Genomic DNA, 19,850 nt, shown 5'->3' with positions numbered 1-19,850 from the left:
GGATATACAATGGTTACACAACAAGATGTCCTAAAAAGCAGAATGTCTCCGCATGTCGCAGTACAAGAAGCGGAGTTACAGGCCCTCACTGAGGCGTGTGGAGTGGAGGAAGGTAAGACGGCAAACATTTACACTGACTCCCGGTATGCGTTTGGCATAGCTCATGATTACGGCCCAACATGGAAGGCCAGACAGTTTTTTACCTCAGCAGGACAGCCAATTAAGAATGATGCAGCAGTCTCATGGAGGCCCTACTTCTACCTGAAGGTGGAAAGCTCACACCAATTCCTACACCGGAGAAGCAAAAGGCAACGCCATCGCAGACCACACAGCAAAGGCAGCGGCCCTCAAGCCGTGGAAGAAAGAAGAAAAGAAGAATTTGATAATAACTTTGGACTTTGATATGAACTTGGACTTTGATATGAACTTGGACTTTGATTTGACCTTGGACTTTGATTTGGACTTGGACTTTGATAAAAACTTGGACTTTGATAATAACTTTAAAAGGGACGGCGTATGGTGAACAGTCAACAGAACTTGCTTACCATAGTCCCTGTGCCCCATGATGGCCCAGCTGACGCACGGAAAGACGCACTTCTCAAAGCAGTAATGATGTCGACGCTTGAACAAGGACGAGTTGCTCCTTGGTTTTCTGTAGCTGCTGCATCATTTGTCCAGTTTTGCATGATCTTTGCCGTAAGCAACAGGGCAGAAGTAAATGTGCCACATAACACTTGCCGGGACCACTCTACCCATTTCAGGGATTGCAAATTGGCTACACTCAGCTCCTACTTGTTGGGAAGCATGAATATGTGCTTGTTGTTGATGATGTCTTTTCAGGTTGGAGACCTACTCTGTTACCAAAGTAAATAAGCAGGTAACCGCACAGAAGCTCATGAATGAGGTAATCCGCAGATACGAGGTACCGGAAGGTATTGAGTCAAACAAAGGTACACACTTCACAGGTGAAATAATGCAACACATCATGTCTGCTTTGGGTATATTCCAGGCTTTTCACACACCCTACCATCCGCGGAGTAGTGGGAAAGTAGATACAAAAGGCAATAGAAGAAAATGGTCAAATTTTGAATTGAGTGTCTTCTATTAGTTTTTCTTAGGAGGATACATGCCTCAGTATCAGAGTTTGGGGAATGATTTTCTTGTTAATTTTGTCATAGGCCTCTCCAAGGAATTGTTAGTAATGCATTCTGCAGTCTCTGCTTTTCTCCCAGGTCCTACAGATGAGTGTCACAATCTAAAACCAGGTGACAGGGTCTATGTGAAAAAGTTTGAGAGAGAAACCCTGTTTAAAGGTCCTTACCAGATGTTGTTCACCACCCCAACTGCAGTCAAGCTCGAAGGAAAGCCCACTTGGATCCACACTTCGCACTGAAAAAACTAATGATCCTGCATATCCTTTAAATGCTATAATTTGGTACAATTCGTCTAACACACACCTTTGACTACTGTACACTAGCCCCCTGTTTCAGAACAAATAAATACAATCAAATGTGCAATATGAAGAGTACACTGAGGATGAGAATCCAACACCGCATCATGCTAAGAGAGAAGTTGACGCTCCAGGTGGTAACTTTGATCCACATGTACACATAGATGTAATAGGAGTGCCAAGGGGGGTGCCAGATGAATTTAATTCTAGAGATCAGGTTAAAGCAGGTTTTGAGTCCTTATTTGCTATTGTCACTGTTAATAATAATGTAGATTGGATGAATTATATCTTTTACAATCAGCAGAGGTTTGTAAACTACACCAGAGATGCTTTACAAGGGTTAGCTGACCAGTTAGGGCCCACTGCATCCATGGCGTTCCAAAATAGAGTGGCCCTGGATATGATTTTAGCAGAAAGAGGTGGGGTATGTAATTTCCTGTTTGTGTATTATCCCTTTGATCAAAAAGAGTATGAGTAAGGGATTGGATAATGTGACACCAACATTTCCCTTGTTTAAAAAAAGATGAAGAGCCAGTTCCGATAATGCCAACCAGATACGTTACCAGAAGAATGGAGAAATGTATCAGTACTGCGCCTGCCCAGGTCTCATAAGATGGACTGTCAGTGGACTTCCCATTTGCCTAGGGACAGTGCAGAAGACCTTAGGTTCCGGCGAGGGCACACCCTGCGGGGTGTTAACTTGTACAGATAGAGGGTATGGATGCCCGGAAATAAGCCCAGGGAATCCATGGCCTCCTTCTGAGGTTAGGTAGGGATCCCTCCCTTTTAGGAGTAGGGACTTACGGGCAGTGGAGAAACCCTGACGCAAGGGAGAGACGACCGAGGAAGAGTGCAAGGTCTGATGCTTGATCTCCATATTAAGTTTTTTAGGGGGGTTTGTGAGGATATATATATATATATTGCCAAATGTTTTTTTTTTATGCTTTATACCTATATTCAAGTTATATTCAATTCCAAATGAAAAAAACTTATATGTCGCCTTAAATCAGATATTCCAAGAGGCCTTGCCAGGCTTGAACAAAATGTATTTTAAACACAGCAAAGAAGAATCGGACGAAGGCCGCGTGTACTTGGCCGTTTTCCCAGAAGCCCATATCAAGATTTTCTGAACTTTCACGGTCTCAGGCCAGAAACCCGGACTTCCCATATATGGAGAATGCATGCTTGGCTGTTTTCTTAGAATTGAGTGGGTGATTCTTTGCACTGGAGTTAATTGAATACGTGATTTTCTGTACGTAAGCCAGAGGCGCCAGTATCAAGATAATGACTGTTATATGATTTTCACTGTCTCAGTCCGCAAATCCGGACTTCCCATATATGGTTATGAGCCCATCACCCCATGCTGATGATGGGACAAAGGGTATAAGATCTCATGTAATCTGTAATAAAGCACGTCGGCACAGCCGAGAGCCATGTCCCGTGTGAGAAACTATACCAGACCTCTGTGTGGTGTCTCTTCTTGCGGCCGGCAGCGGGGCAAGTGGGGTGGGCCTGATTGGTGCTGTACTTAGAATTACCCTGACATCATGATCCTGCATATCCTTTACAGGCTATGGGCAGGGTTGGGGACCTGGGCGGAAGTGGATGTCACAGTGACATTGTGGTACAATTCCTCTAACACACACAAGTAGCCACATACACCTTTAACTACTGTACACTAGCCCCCTGTTTCAGGGACCAGGACAAACCAATACAATCAAGTGTGCAATGAGAATACACTGAGGGTGAGAATCCAACACCACATCGTGCTGAGAGAGAAATTGACGATCCAGGTGGCAGGTTTGATCCCCATGTGTACATAGATACAATAGGAGTGCCTAGGGGGGGTGCCAGACGAATTCAAGGTTAGAGATCAAGTGAAGGCAGGATTTGAATCTTTGTTCACTATCGTCACCGCTAACAAAAATGTAGTCTGGATAAATTACATCTATTACTATCAGCAAAGGTTTGTCAATTACACTAGAGATGCTCTGCAGGGATTAGCTGACCAACTAGGGCCTACTGCATCCATGACGTTCCAGAATAGAATGGCCCTGGATATGATTCTAGCAGAAAAAAGGTGGAGTATGTAAAATGATTGGTGAGACTTGTTGCACCTATATCCCTGATAACACTGGGCCTACAGGTAAAGTGACTGTTGGCATTAAGAAACTAACCGATTTGTCAGAGGAACTCTAGAGAAATTCCGGGGTCCCAGATCCCTGGGACCAGTACTTTCCGTGGTTGAAAGGATGGCAGAAAATGCTGGTACAAGTAGGTGTGGTCCTAGGTATTGTTCTGTTAGTCCTATTGATTTCCTGCACGTTTATTATCCCCCTGATAAAGAAAAGTATGAGTAAGGGACTAGACAATGTGACACCAACATTCCCCCTGGTTGAGAGAGAAGAAGAAGAGGAAGAACCGCTCCCATTGATGCCAACTACAGTACGTTATCAAAAAGATGGAGATGTGGTGGAGATGCCTGACATCTAAGACTGCATCTGTTCCGGTCTCCTGTTTTAAAAATGTCGGTGAATTTCCCATACGCCTAGGGATAGTGTAGAAGGTTCGAGCGAGGGCACACCATGCTGGGTGTTAACTTGTACAGATAGAGGACATGGATACCTGAAAACCATAGTCCGGGGGTCCATGTCCTCCTTCTGAGGTGAGGTAGGAATCACACCACCCTAGGAGTAGGGCTTTGTGGGCGGTGGGGAAGCCCTGACGCAGGAGGGATGACCAGGAACAGGTGTGGGACGTGATGCGGGATTTTCATATTAAGTTTTTTAGGGGGGTTTGTGAGGGCACGTGTATATATTGCTATATGTTTTCTTTTTTATATCTTTATACCTGCATGCAAATTTTATGCAATGCTTTGTGACAAAAAAACTTAATATTCAAAATACGTAATATGCATTCTTAAAAAATCATATCAGATATGAAAAAGAGCTTTTGCAAGGCGAAGAAGACTGTATCTTGGAAAATTACAAAGAGGAACAAGATACAACGGTGATTAGCTTGGCAGTTTAAGGAGATTGCAACATCTTGTCTGAAGGAAAAAAGAGAAGTGTCTGCTGCGAATAAGGAACATGTGATTGATACAGCTGCCTGTCTGATTAATTTTTGCTATGGACAGTATTATGGACATATATGATGATGCTATATATCTGGACCAATGAGATGCTATATGCTTTGTGTTGCAACAGGAGGGGATAAAACCCTGTGTAAGCCAGTAAAGTCACTCGCCATTACTCCCGTACAGGGAAGCATACCAGACCTGTGTGTGGTGTTTTTCCTTACCGTCGACCACGGGATTTTAGGGTGGGCTTTGATTGATGCTGTACTGATTTATTACCCTGACAACACAAGTATAGATAATTAATTTATCATACCATGTTCAGATTGTTTTTCTTGGGCCCACCAGGTCCTAGGGTTGCCCGTGTGTCCTCGTCCTTCCAAGATTTGGTCGCGTCCGGACCCAAATCGACTATGGCCACATGTTGGGCGCCAGTTGTCGTGGATTTATTTGGGATCCACAGCGTAATCAATAGGAATGTTTGCACCCTTCCTGAGATTCAGAGATTGTGTGCACGATGGAAGAAATCACACCGAGACAGACAGTCAGTATAGAAAGTCTTCCCTGACTCTATTTATTAGTAGGCGTGTAGCATCTTTTATAGCATTGTGAGTTAACTGTCCTTTTTGGGCATGCCGGAAAAAGGGTAAGCTATACGTCTAAGCAGGCGATTGGGTAGACCATTTAAGGTCTTCTTACATCCGGTCCTGCGTGTGCTTCTGTTGTCATCTACGTCCATCACCATGTAGTTTCAGGTAGAATGCAGGTGACATCTTGGGTGTTCGATGGAGGGGGCAGGGGCATGGTGAGCAGTGTCTCATCAAATGATCTGCTGGCTCAGATAGGGAAATAGGTATTTCACTTTATGTATTCATAGTGAAATAGACATTTCACCTTATAGAAATTCTCCATTACTATATATATAGTATATACACACACACACACACATATATATATATATATATATATATATATGTGAATATTATATGATGTTTGTCTACAAATTATAGCTGCTGTATTGCTCAAAAGAAAATGTCTTATTGTGCAAAGTTTCACACACTGTTGTATACTTGTGATTGTTCAATTAAACTTTGTAACAGTGTGATGTGTTAATTTTTATATGTGGCTATGATAATAACAATTAAGGATGGGGGAGAGAATAGAGAGGGCTTCAGCGATTCAAGAGAATCTTGGTAAGTCATAGCCTGGGGCCTTCACTACTCCAAGGATGGGATGGGTTATGAACTGTACTTAAGGGTATGGCCACTTACATTTCTACAACAAGAGGGGAGGAGATGGGTTTAAGAGATATGATAAGTCGGTGGGTCACCTGTCACTTTACCAGAAGTGGGTGGTTTGACAAGATATGTACAAGCTGTACTACACTTTATTATCAGGGGGTCATATGTTTTCAAGATTACTTCCTTTTCCCCAGCAGATCAGTTTTTCTATTAATTTCATATTTAAACATAATAATAAAACATTTTGGGAAAAACACACAACCTAAAAGTCCAGTGCTTGACGCCATCACTGCAAATATCTCCACTGCCACCATGTATTTCCCTCTGGTGCTCAGATAAGCGGGGACCATGGAGATCCAGACACTGCAGAACAGCAGCATGCTGAAGGTGATGTACTTGGCCTCATTAAAAATGTCCGGTAATGTCCTCACCATGAAAGCCAGAACAAAGCTCACCGCTGCCAGGAGCCCCATATAACCCAACATGGAGTAGAAGCAAACATCTGATCCTTCATTACACTGAATGATGATCTTTCCAGGATAAGACTGAGTGTCAAAGTCCTGGAATGGAGGAGAAATAGACAACCAGATAACACAGATGACAACTTGTATAGATGAACACAACAGCACTATGGTATAGGGCAGCTTTACATTCAGCCATTTTCTCCAGGGGCTTCCAGGTTTTGTAGACTTAAAAGCTACACAGACCATAACAGTCTTGGCGAGAAGTGAAGAGACGGCTACTGAGAAAAAAATCCCAAAACTGGTTTCCCGGAATCTACAAGTTATGTCAGTGGGTCGACCAAGAAAAAAGAAGATGGAGAGGAAGCTGAGGATGATGGAGACCAGGAGGAGATAACTCAGGTTCCGGTTATTAGCTTTAACAATAGGAGTGTCCCGGTGGGAAATAAATATTCTCAATATGAAGCCGGTCACAAGACATCCAAAGACCGAGACACCAGAAAATACAAAAGCGATTGTGTCATTCTGGTAGGAGATGAATTCCAGGACTTTGGGCAAGCATCGGTCTCTCTTCTCATTTGGCCATTCATCACTTTGGCATTTATTACAGTTCTCAGCATCTGTAGGAATATTTCATAATATATAAAATGTTATTTATGTTTATCTAACTATCATATTGATCAATCTAACAGGGCTAAAACTACCACTGAACAGGAGTCTAACCGTTTTGGGGTGTTGACTCTTTTGGTGAGGATGTGGACTCCATTAACACTCTCAGAACTGTCAGCTACCCATCCTTGAGTGGAAGCAGGCAGATGATCAGCAGTGACAAGCTGATTGAGCTCAGGGGCACCAGCATGTTCAGGATACATACCTAGCTAAAGGCTCAAGGGCCCGGGTTCAAAAGTTTAGCTCGGGTCACCCTCCTCCTGTACCCGTACGCATATCTAAACCGTGCTGCTTACAGCTGCAAAATGAACTTACATACATGAGCTAGACCACTTGGCATAACATGACTAATTTCCTGGACTATATGAAAATTAGTTTGCAGCCCTACGCTGTTTTCAGGGTGTTTGTTGCATTTTTGAAACACATCAAAAAAACAGTATGCACTATTCAAAAGTCACGTGTTTCTAAGAACCTGCATACACTATTAAAAAACAGTTGTGGGGGGCAGAGCCTAACCGCTGAGCGGGATGGAGTGCTGAGAGTGAAGCTCTGTCTCAGCTGCACCTATCGGGACCCCTAGCAGCGATACAGAAGCCTGAACATGGGGAAGACAAGCAAGGAGAGAGGCAGCGATCTCCAGGGCACCCCCCGATCAAGTAAGGGACAAGTAGATATGCAGCGCTACCTGAAAGAACGGAGCGCTCTGTCCCTGCATGATTCAGCCAAGATGGCGCCCGCCCAGGAGCAGAGCAGCCGGAGCAGACAGAGAGGAAGATGCAGGCTCGGAAGGAGAGGAGGGTGAGATCATTTCTAAAGCTTTCATGAGGGACCTCCTTACTTCCACTATGAAACCTGTGCTAGTAGAGCTGGGGGAAATTAAAGAAGAAATGAAACACCTAGGCTGAAGAGTTGAAGAATTAGAATCCTCTTCCGCATCCATTTCCTCTCATGCACTAGACATGGAGAAAGTGCTAGCTGACCACCATGCTTACCTCAATAGAGCCCTTATTATGCAGGAGGACATTGAGAATAGAAATAGGCGTAACAACATATGCATAAAGGGCCTCCCGGAATCCTGGGCCGCGGAGGCTCTCCCTTAGATCGCTAAAGAAATCTTTTCTCAGACATCATTTCTATAGAGCGCATCCATAGGGCCTTGAGGCCCCCTCCACCCCGCATCTGAACCACCAAGAGACATTGTGTGTAAATTGCTAAACTTCCCGGATGCAGTGGCGATTCTGACAGCTGCAAGAGACCACAAAGACCTCCTTTATGCGGATACCACTTTACAAATATTACAGGATCTTGCACCCTCCACGCTAGCGAAACGCCGCTTATTACGCCCCCTTCTGGACGCTCTAAGGGCAAAAAAATATTAAATATGCATGGCTCTTTCCGTTCGGCATTGGCATCTCATACAAAGGGCGTAAGCTGAACATCCGCTCCCCGGAGGAGATGCATAACTGCTGGCAGATCCTGGAAATGGAACCCATAGAATTACCCTGCTGGCTACTGATCCCAGACCTCCCACGTTTTCCTCGTCTAGACCCCCCGGAAAGATGGCAACCGGTGGCGAACGCGAAATTCCCTAGAGGGAAAAAGAAGAAGGTTCGGGAGGAGTCCACGGGATACTACACCTGAATCAGACTCTGTCCCACATGGTGTTGCCTACTCTGCTCCCACCTTCTCAGTTCTGAAGGACTTGTTGTCCCCATAAAGTTTTAAGGAGCTCTGTGGCTCACCCATATCTCACCACCATAATCAGCTCAGTAGCTATACTGCTGAAAGGAGACGACATAATGAGATGACGTCACTCCTAAATGGGCCACCACAGAGCCACTAGTTGAACCTCTTATTTTGTGGAGGTTCATTGGTTGCCTTTATGTTCAATATTCTCTTCTCTCCTTTAACATTTTTCCACTCTTCCATCTCCAAATGTATGCTAATACTCTTAACCATCTTGTCAACTATATCCCCCACCATATAGGTCCTAAATGGTGCCTACCAGATTGGGCCACGAACAAGGTTTATCGTCTGTGACTGCACCACTGTTGCAGCCGCTCTTCTTTGCTCGCCCACACACTTGGAGAGAGTCTCCCGGATCCCTCTCCAATCTTGGGAGGCCCACTCCAACTTCCTCTGCATGAGTTTTCTTTACTTTTCCAAAGTACTTACTTGTTTACCCTTTACCCTTGTGTCTGGGCTTAAGTGCCCACACCCTCCCCACCTTGTGTGTCTCCCAGCCCCTGCCCGCCCATACTCTCCCACCCCCTGCACCCCTCCCCCCCCACTAATCTACTTAAAGTGCTAAACGTCATCGCTGGTCATATATACTAGTCTTGGCACACTGTAATTCTATTCTTATATTTTAGCAGACTGACCTGACTTATGGATTCACCTTACTGAATTCGACCAGTCTTCCTCACGATGGACGACCTACGGATCACGTCCTTTAATTTAAGGGGCCTCAATTCCCCCATCATGAGGCACAACGTCACCCTGATGGCCAAAAGGTATGGGACAAATATTCTTCTTTTGCAGGAGATGCATTTTAAAAAAGCCAGATGTCTTTCCCTTCCGGGCAGACACTTTGAGCAAGTCTTCCACTGCGTACACCCCTCCTCGTCCTCCAAGGGGGTGTCAACCTACTTTCACAAATCCCTAAACTTCTCCTGCCTCTCCCAATACAGGGACGGGGAGGGCAGAGTCCTATTTCTAAAAGGGCTAGTCAATAATACGAAAATGACCATAGCAAATCTCTACGCCCCGAACGTAGACCAAATCCCTTGGTTAATCAAGCAATTGACAACTCTGAGTTATTTCGCAGAGGGCCACTTGATCCTAGGTGGAGACATTAATGCAGTCCTCCACCCATTGATCGACTCCTCAGCAGGACGTTCCCATATCTCCCAGTCAAAACTGAGAGGCTCTCCTGAGTCCTTCAAGATCTTAACTTGGTGGATGCATGGCGCCTCCTGAACCCCTCTACGAAGGACTACACCTTCTTTTCCCACGTACATAAGTCATACCAAAGGCTGGACTATCTCTTTGTCTCCTCTGACCTCCTGACGCACTTGGGGGGAGCCAAAATTGATACAATGACTATCTCTGACCACGCCCCGATCCACCTAGACCACGCTCATTACATCCTAAACCTAAAGAGTGGAGATGGCGTCTCAATGCCTCACTATTAGATTCAGGTGAGGAAAGAGAGCGCCTCACCAAACTCATTGAAGAATATTTTCAGCTGAACGTGGAGGGTGGATCGGAGATTCCGGTGATCTGGGAGGCCCATAAGGCCTTTACAAGAGGCTTACTGATAGCATTAGACTCCAAAACCAAAAAACTCCAACAAAAAGCTATAGACGACAAACTTAGCAAAATCTCCAAACTTGAGCTGAAGGCGAAATTGTCCCAAACCAAAACTATTATGGACAACTTGACCAAGCTGAGGAGGGACCTCAAACAAGACCTGGAATCAAGATTTAATAGAAAACACCTATACTTTAAACATGCAGTGTATGCCCAAGGCAACAGAGGGAGCAAATTTATGTTCACATTAATAAAGAAAGCACGTGCAAAAAGTTTTATTAAATCTATAAAGACTCCTACAGGCTCATTGGTGACCTCCTCGGCTGAGATAGCAAACGCCTTCCAGAATTTTTACTCCCGTTTGTGTAATATCAGACAGGACAATCCCTCCCCCAGCTGGCTCTGACCGAGTCCACTTTACATAAAACACAACTCCCGAAACTAAGCAACAGTCAAGCCAACTCCCTATTAGCCCCAGTAACGCAGTCAGAAGTAGAACTGCTCCTGGCCTCATGCCGCCATAACAAGAGCCCGGGGCTGGATGGCCTAAATCTCCCATATTATAACACCTTTAGCTCAATTCTAGTCCCTAGACTTACTGAACTTTTCAATGCATTGATGAGAGGGGCCACCCTGCCCAAACAAGCTTTAGAAGCCCATATACCTTTAATCCATAAACAAGATAAAGATCCGGAGATATGCAGCAACTATCGCCCAATCTCCCTCATCACTTTTGACATTAAATTATGGGCTGAACTTCTGGCCAAAAGAATGGAGAATTTTACTCCCCTTCTGGTCAATAAGGAACAAACGGGATTTGTGCGGGGGAGGGAGGGCAGAGACAACTGCCGCAGACTACTCCACGCAATACGTCTAGCCCAAAAACGTCATATCCCATTAGCTCTAGTGGGCACAGACGCGGAAAAGGCGTTTGATGGGGTTGACTGGGCTTATATGAAGGACGTCCTGGACTACCTCAACTTCCCCCCGGCCTTTGTCTCTGCCATCCTCTCCCTGTACACAGTTCCATACGCCAGACTCAAAATAAATGAAATCCTATCCACTCCCTTCGACATCAAAAATGGAACCCGTCAGGGCTGCCCGCTTTCCCCCACGTTATTCATCTTAGCACTGGAACCTCTCCTTCAGCTAGTAAGGCGAGTCTCAGAGATCAAGGGACTTTCCTGGGGAAATCACACCCTCAACACAGCCGCCTTTGCAGACGACATAGTCTTTCTGGTGACAAACCCTGAGAAGGGCCTACCCAAATTAGTAGAACTCCTTAACAGTTTTGGTCTAATATCCAATTTTAAAATTAATTACGCGAAGTCGACGGTCCTCAACGTCTCCATCCCAGCGAGTCGGAGCAGACAATTAAAGGAGAGTTCTCCCTTCTCCTGGGCGGACTCCTCGTTAGACTTCCTAGGAGTCAAAATAACTAGGGAGCTACATAACCTACCGTATATACCGGCGTATAAGACGACTTTTGAACCCCGAAAAATCTGCTCTGCAGTCGGGGGTCATCTTATGCGCCGGTAATACAAAAAAAAAAAGTGTAAAAAAAAAAAATCATTACTCACCTCCCCCGGCGTTCTGTCGCGCTCCGGCAGGATGTCGCTCGCTCCTCGTCCCCGGCGCAGCATTGCTTTTTGAATGCGGGGCTTGAAATCCCCGCTTCCAGAAAGCTAATACACACGCCGTCAGCCAGTTACAGCCATTCAATGACAGCATTGAATGGCTGTGATTGGCTAAAACACACGTGGCTTCAGCCAATCACACTATTCAATGACATCATTGAATGGCTGTGATTGGCTGAAGGCGCACGTGTGTTAGCAATCACACCCATTCAATGATGTCATTGAATAGTGTGATTGGCTGAAGCCACGTGTGTTTTAGCCAATCACAGCCATTCAATGATGTCATTGAATGGATGTAACTGGCTGACGGCGTGTGTAATTAGCTTTCTGGAGGCGGGGATTTCAAGCCCCGCATTCAGAAAGCAATGCTGCGCCGGGGACGAGGAGCGAGCGACATCCTGCCGGAGCGCGACAGAACGCCGGGGGAGGTGAGTAATGATTTTTTTTTCCTCCACTGTAATACCGGCGTATAAGGTGAAAGTTGGGGGGTCGTCTTATACGCCCCGTCGCCTTATACGCCGGTATATACGGTATATGCAGCCAACTTCCCTCCCTTATTAGGACAGATTAAAAACCTTCTGAGATCTTATGACATCCCCTGCATATCCTGGTTCGGGAGAAAAAACATTTTAAAAACCTATATCCTACCGATAGTGCTCTACAAAATAAGGATGCTCCGTATCCACCTCCCAATGAACTTCTTTGGGGCAATGCGCAGGGCTTTCACTGGGTTCGTTTGGAGGCAGAGGAGACCGAGACTAACCTACAGCTTAATGATTAAGAGGGGAGTGGAGGGCGGCATAGATCTTCCAAATATTCAGGATTTATATCGCGCTTCACATATAAGCTACTGGATGGACCTGGAACATCCAATAAAGGATCAACTCCTCGCCTCCTTGGCAGAGAGTGCGGGAGATAACTCGCTTGCAGAGGACCTATGGTTCCCATCAAAAATCAAATGCAGATCCAAGGACTTCAATCTACTAATTAGAGGCCCCTGCGAAACGTGGGCCGACCTCGGGGAGGAACTGGCCCCTGACCCCTCCCCTCTCACTTCACTTTGCTCCATACCGAAACTCCTAAACATCCCCTTCGATCTTGCCTCTAGGTTGGTGTGGAAGAGATTCAGCTTGCTTAACGTGGGAGACCTCCAAGCACTAATGCATAAAAATCCCACTGACATTCTCCTAACCTTATTACCACAACATAACCTTTCATTCTTACAGCAGGCCTCTGTCGAGAGGACACTCACTGAGTTCTTTAAAAGATTTTACTCCACCAGACCCTTGACGCATTTTGAGAAAACACTAAAGGAAACCAATAGAGATGAGCGAACGTACTCGTCCGAGCTTGATACTCGTTCGAGTATTAGCGTGTTCGAGATGCTCGTTACTCGAGACGAGTACCACGCGATGTTCGAGTTACTTTCACTTTCATCTCTGAGACGTTAGCGCGCTTTTCTGGCCAATAGAAAGACAGGGAAGGCATTACAACTTCCCCCTCCGACGTTCAAGCCCTATACCACCCCCCTGCAGTGAGTGGCTGGGGAGATCAGGTGTCATCCGAGTATAAAAATCGGCCCCTCCCGCGGCTCGCCACAGATGCATTCTGACAGAAATCAGGGACAGAGCTGCTATAGGGAGAGCGTTAGGAGTAATTTTAAGCTTCAAGAACCCCAACGGTCCTTCTTAGGGCCACATCTAACCGTGTGCAGTAGTGTGAAGGCTGCTTTTTGCAGTGTTGCACTTTTCTTTTTTTTTTTTTTGTATATCGGCCGTGCAGAGCATTGCGTCCTGCAGTAATTTTACATTGTCCAGGGCCAGTAGTGGTGAGGCAGGGACAGAAGACATATTTAGTGTATATGGGCAGTGGGCCTTACCAAAAACATTTGGGAAAAAAAATCTATTTGGGCTGCCTGTGACCGTCCTCAGTGTACTGGGTCTCTGCTGGGGGTAGTTGTCCTAATTCATACGCAGCCAGCTAAGTGTTACAGCAGGCTTGCGCAAAATTCTTTCCTGCCTCTGTGTTGCCTCTTACATCACCGCTGTATTCCTGTCCACAAGTGTACTGGGTCTCTGCTGGGGGTAGTTGTCCTAATTCATACGCAGCCAGGGGTAGGCCTAGAGGACATGGACGCGGGCGAGGACGCAGAGGCCCAAGTCAGGGTGTGGGCACAGGCCGAGCCAGTGCGGTGGCCAGGGGTAGAGGCAGGGCCAGACCGAATAATCCACCAACTGTTTCCCAAAGCGCCCCCTCGCGCCATGCCACCCTGCAGAGGCCAAGGTGCTCTAAGGTGTGGCAGTTTTTCACAGAGACGCCTGACGACCGACGAACAGTGGTGTGCAACCTTTGTCACGCCAAGATCAGCTGGGGAGCCACCACCACCAGCATGCGCAGGCATATGATGGCCAAGCACCCCACAAGGTGGGACGAAGGCCGTTCACCGCCTCCGGTTTGCACCACTGCCTCTCCCCCTGTGCCCCAACCTGGCACTGAGATCCAACCCCCCTCTCAGGACACAGGCACAAGTGCCTACCGGCCTGCACCCACACCCTCACCTCCGCTGTGCTCGGCCCCATCCAGCAATGTCTCTCAGCGCAGCGTCCAGACGTCGCTAGCGCAACTGTTTGAGCGCAAGCGCAAGTACGCCGCCACGCACCCGCACGCTTAAGTGTTAAACGTTAGCACATAGCCAAATTGATCAGCCTGGGGATGCTGCCGTATAGGCTTGTGGAAATGAAGGCATTCAAAAGCATGATGGCGGCGGCGGCCCCGCGCTACTCGGTTCCCAGTCGCCACTACTTTTCCTGATGTGCCGTCCCAGCCCTGCACGACCACGTCTCCCGCAACATTGTACGCGCCCTCACCAACGCGGTTAATGCCAAGGTCCACTTAACAACGGACACGTGGACAAGCACAGGCGGGCAGGGCCACTATATCTCCCTGATGGCACATTGGGTGAATTTAGTGGAGGCTGGGACAGAGTCAGAGCCTGGGACCGCTCACGTCCTACCCACCCCCAGAATTGCGGGCCCCAGCTCGGTGCTGGTATCTGCGGCGGTGTATGCTTCCTCCACTAAACCACCCTCCTCCTCCTCCTCCAACGCAACCTCTGTCTCGCAATCAAGATGTGTCAGCAGCAGCAGCACGTCGCCAGCAGTCAGTGTCGCGCGGCGTGGCAGCACAGCAGTGGGCAAGCGTCAGCAGGCCGTGCTGAAACTACTCAGCTTAGGAGAGAAGAGGCATACGGCCTACGAACTGCTGCAGGGTCTGACAGAGCAGACCAACCGCTGGCTTTTGCCGCTGAGCCTCCAACCGGGCATGGTCGTTTGTGACAATGCCCGTAACCTGGTGGCGGCTCGGCAGCTCGGCAGCCTCAAGCACGTGCCATGCCTGGCCCATGTTTTTAATTTGGTGGTTCAGCGCTTTCTGAAAAGCTACCCACACTTGTCATTACTGCTCGGAAAGGTCAGCGCACATTTCCGCAAGTCCAAGACGGACGCTGCCACCCTGCGGACCCTGCAACATCGGTTTAATCTGCCAGTGCACCGACTGCTGTGCGACGTGCCCACACGGTGGAAATCTACGCTCCACATGTTGGCCAGACTCTATGAGCAGCGTAGAGCTATAGTGGAATACCAACTCCAACATGGGCGGCGTAGTGGGAGTCAGCCTCCTCAATTCTTTACAGAAGAGTGGGCCTGGTTGGCAGCCATCTGCCAGGTCCTTGGAAACTTTGAAGAGTCTACCCAGATGGTGAGCCGGGATGCTGCAATCATTAGCGTCACCATTCCTCTGCTATGCCTCTTGAGAAGTTCCCTGCAAAGCATAAAGGCAGACGCTTTGCTCTTGGAAACGGATTCGGGGGAAGACAGTATGTCGCTGGATAGTCAGAGCACCCTCATGTCTATATCTCAGCACGTTGAGGAGGAGGGGGAGGAGCATGAGGAGGAGGGGGAAAAGACAGCTTGGCCCACTGCTGAGGGTACCCATGCTGCTTGCCTGTCATCCTTTCAGCGTGTATGGCCGGAGGAGGAGGAGGAGGATCCTGAAAGTGATCTTCCTAGTGAGGACAGCCATGTGTTGCGTACAGGTACCCTGGCACACATGGCTGACTTCATGTTAGGATGCCTTTCTCGAGACCCTCGCGTTACACGCATTCTGGCCACTACGGATTACTGGGTGTACACACTGCTCGATCCACGGTATAAGGGGTTCGAGAGTGATGCTATACCACAGGACCCTGGCGGACAAACTGATGGTAACATTCCCATCCGACAGCGCTAGTGGCAGAAGGTGCAGTTCCGAGGGCCAGGTAGCAGGGGAGGCGCAGAGATCAGGCAGCATGTACAGCGCAGGCAGGGGAACATTCTCCAAGGCCTTTGCCAGCTTTATGGCTCTCCAGCAAGACTGTGTCACCGCTCCCCAGTCAAGGCTGAGTTGGCGGGAGCACTGTAAAAGGATGGTAAGGGAGTACGTAGCCGATCGCACGACCGTCCTCGGTGACACCTCTGCCCCCTACAACTACTGGGTGTCGAAACTGGACACGTGGCCTGAACTCGCGCTGTATACCCTGGAGGTGCTTGCTTGTCCTGCGGCTAGCGTCTTGTCAGAGAGGGTGTTTAGTGCGGCTGGGGGAATCATCACAGATAAGCGTACCCGCCTGTCAACCGACAGTGCCGACAGGCTTACACTCATCAAGATGAACAAAGCCTGGATTTCCCCAGACTTCTCTTCTCCACCAGCGGACAGCAGCGATACCTAAGCAATACGTAGGCTGCACCCGCGGATGGAAGCATTGTTCTCTATCACCATCAAAAACGGGGACATTTTTGCTTCATCAATCTGTGTATTCTATTCATCCTCCTCCTCCTCCTGCTCCTCCTCCTGAAACCTCACATAATCACGCCGAACGGGCAATTTTTCTTAGGCCCACAAGGCTCAGTCATATAATCTTTGTAAACAATTTTTATACGTTTCAATGATCATTAAAGCGTTGAAACTTTCACCTGAACCAATTTTTATTTTAACTGGGCTGCCTCCAGGCCTAGTTACCAATTACGCCACATTAACCAAAGCGATTAATGGGTTTCACCTGCCCTCTTGGTTGGGCATGGGCAATTTTTCTGAAGTACATTAGTACTGTTGGTACACCAATTTTTTGGGGCCCTCGCCTACAGTGTAATCCAATTAATTTTTTGCCCACCTTCATTAAAGCTGACGTTACATCAGCTGTGATGGGCAATGCAATGGGATATATTTATGTACCGCCGGTGGCTTCCTGGCACCCACCCATGCTGTGGGTCCACAGGGAGTTGTAACTGCATGTGTCTACTTCTAAAGAACCCCAGTCTGACTGGGGCATGCAGTGTGGGCCGAAGCCCACCTGCATTAAACATGACATTACCTCAGCTGTGATGGGCAATGCAAAGGGATATATTTATGTACCGCCGGTGGGTTCCTGGCACCCACCCATGCTGTCGGTCCACACGGAGTTGTAACTCCATGTGTACACTTCTAAAGAACCCCAGTCTGACTGGGGCATGCAGTGTGGGCCGAAGACCACCTGCATTTAATCGCATGTTACCTCAGCTCTGATGGGCACTGCAATGGGATACATTTATGTACAGCCGGTGGGTTCCAGGGAGCCACCCATGCTGTGGGTGCACACGGAATTCCCATTGCGGAGTTGTACCTGCCTGTGACTATTTATAAAAAACCGCGGTCTGACTGGGGCATGCAGACACCTTGACAGAATGAATGGTGTGTGGCACATAGGTTCCCCATTGCTATGCCCACGTGTGCAGCTCCTGATGGCGGTGGCACAGGATTATATTTCTCATTGCCTCAGTACAGCAATGTGGGCTATCGCCCCGCCCCTTTTAAAGAGGGTCGCTGCCTAGCCGTGCCAACCCTCTGCAGTGTGTGCCTGCGGTTCCTCCTCATGGCAGACGCACTTATAAATAGACATGAGGGTGGCGTGGCATGAGTGCAGCTGAAGGCTGCGCAGGGACACTTTGGTGTGCGCTGTGGACACTGCGTCGTGCGGGAGGGGGGGGGGGGTGGGCAGCATGTAACCCAGGAGAAGTGGCAGCGGAGTGTCATGCAGGCAGTGATTGTGCTTTGTTGGAGGTAGTGTGGTGCTTTGCTAAGGTATGCATTGCTAATGAGGGCTTTTCAGAAGTAAAAGTTGTTGGGAGGGGGGGGCCCACTCTTGCCGCTATTGTGGCTTAATAGTGGGACCTGTGTACTTGAGATGCAGCCCAACATGTAGCCCCTCGCCTGCCCTATCCGTTGCTGTGTCGTTCCCATCACTTTCTTGAATTGCCCAGATTTTCACAAATGGAAACCTTAGCGAGCATCGGCGATATACAAAAATGCTCGGGTCGCCCATTGACTTCAATGGGGTTCTTTACTCGAAACGAACCCTCGAGCATCGCGAAAATTTCGTCCCGAGTAACGAGCACCCGAGTATTTTGGTGCTCGCTCATCTCTAATATTCACATTTAGTTATATTGTGCTTAACCCCTTAGTGACCAAGCCTGTTTACGCCTTAATGACCTGGCCAAATTTTGCAAATCTGACACGTGTCACTTTAGCATGGAAAAAGACCAGAAAGGTTTTGCATATCCAAGCGATTCTGACATTGTTTTTTCGCCACATGTTGTACTTCATTTAGGTGGAAAAAAAAGACCGATAGAATTTGTGTTTATTTATTAAAAGCGCCTAAATTGGGAAAATTTTGAAAAAATCGTCATTTTTTCACATTTCCAACTGCAATATCTCAAATATGTGCAAACATAATATAGAAATTTTTGCTAAGATTTATATTTCCATCTGTTTACTTTATTTTGGGCGCACATTGGAAAAACTTTTGTTTTTTTTTAACCATTTAGGAGACGTACAAATGTAACATTACTTTTCAGCATTTTGAGGAACACTTTGTTTTCCTACACCAATCCAAGATTGGAAAGGCTCATAGGAGTCAAAATGATAGATACCCCCACAAGTCACCCCATTTTAAAAACTACACCCTTTAACGTATTCACTGAGGGGTGTCATGAGTATTTTAACCCCACAGTTTTTTTTCAGGAGTCAATGCAATTTAGAAGAGAAAAACAAAAATTTCATATTTTTGCAAATATGTCATTTTAAAGACAGGACTTTTTCTATAGTACACATGAAAATTAGGATTTGCACCCCAGAATGGATACCACTGTTTGTCCCGTGCTCAGAAACATACCCATTGTGGCCCTAATCTTACGTTTGGATGCACAATGGGGCCCAAAATGAAAGGAGCAATCGGTGGCTTTCGGAACAGAAATTTTGCTTGAAGGAGATTTAGGCCCCATTGCCCACTTGTAGAGCCATTGAGTGACCAAAACTATGGAGAACCCCCACAAGTGACCCCATTTTAAAAAGTAGACCCCTTAACGAATTTATCTAGGGGTACGATGACTTTTTTGACTTCACAGTTTTTGAATGAATCTAAGCCAAGCCGAAGGAAAAAAATTACGATTTTCATTTTTTTGGTAATTCTGTCATTTTAAAAGCAGTTTTTTTGTACAGCACATATATGAATGAAGACTTGCACCCCAAAATGGATACCCCTGTTTCTCCGGTGCTCAGAAACATACCCATTGTGGCCCTAATCATATGTCTGGATGCACAATGGGGCCCAAAATGAAAGGAGCAAGCAGTGGCTTTCGGAACAGAAATTTTGCTTGAAGGAGATTTAGGCCCCATTGCCCACTTGTAGAGCCATTGAGTGACCAAAACTATGGAGAACCCCCACAAGTGACCCCATTTTGAAAAGTAGACCCCTTAACGAATTTATCTAGGGGTACGATGACTTTTTTGACTTCACAGTTTTTGAATGAATCTAAGCCAAGCCGAAGGGAAAAAAAATACGATTTTCATATTTTTGGTAATTCTGTCATTTCAAAAGCAGTTTTTTTTGTACCGCACATATATGAATGAAGACTTGCACCCCAAAATGGATAC

The 19,850-nt window shown here is 47.0% G+C and overlaps 1 protein-coding gene across 1 annotated transcript in view; it reads right to left on the bottom strand.

The window, feature by feature from the left end:
• Nucleotides 1-5,943: 5,943 nt before the first annotated feature.
• The window catches only part of LOC136573258 (vomeronasal type-2 receptor 26-like), a 62,681-nt gene continuing 48,774 nt past the window's right edge, over nucleotides 5,944-19,850 (bottom strand). Inside the window, exon 5 of the mRNA XM_066574556.1 lies at nucleotides 5,944-6,848. Coding sequence (XP_066430653.1) covers nucleotides 5,944-6,848 — 905 coding nt within the window. The remainder of the gene's footprint in view (nucleotides 6,849-19,850) is intronic.

The sequence above is a fragment of the Eleutherodactylus coqui genome, chromosome 7 (genome assembly GCF_035609145.1).
Source record: "Eleutherodactylus coqui strain aEleCoq1 chromosome 7, aEleCoq1.hap1, whole genome shotgun sequence".
NCBI classification, from domain to species: domain Eukaryota; kingdom Metazoa; phylum Chordata; class Amphibia; order Anura; family Eleutherodactylidae; genus Eleutherodactylus; species Eleutherodactylus coqui.
This window is presented reverse-complemented; position numbering and strand designations above follow the sequence as displayed.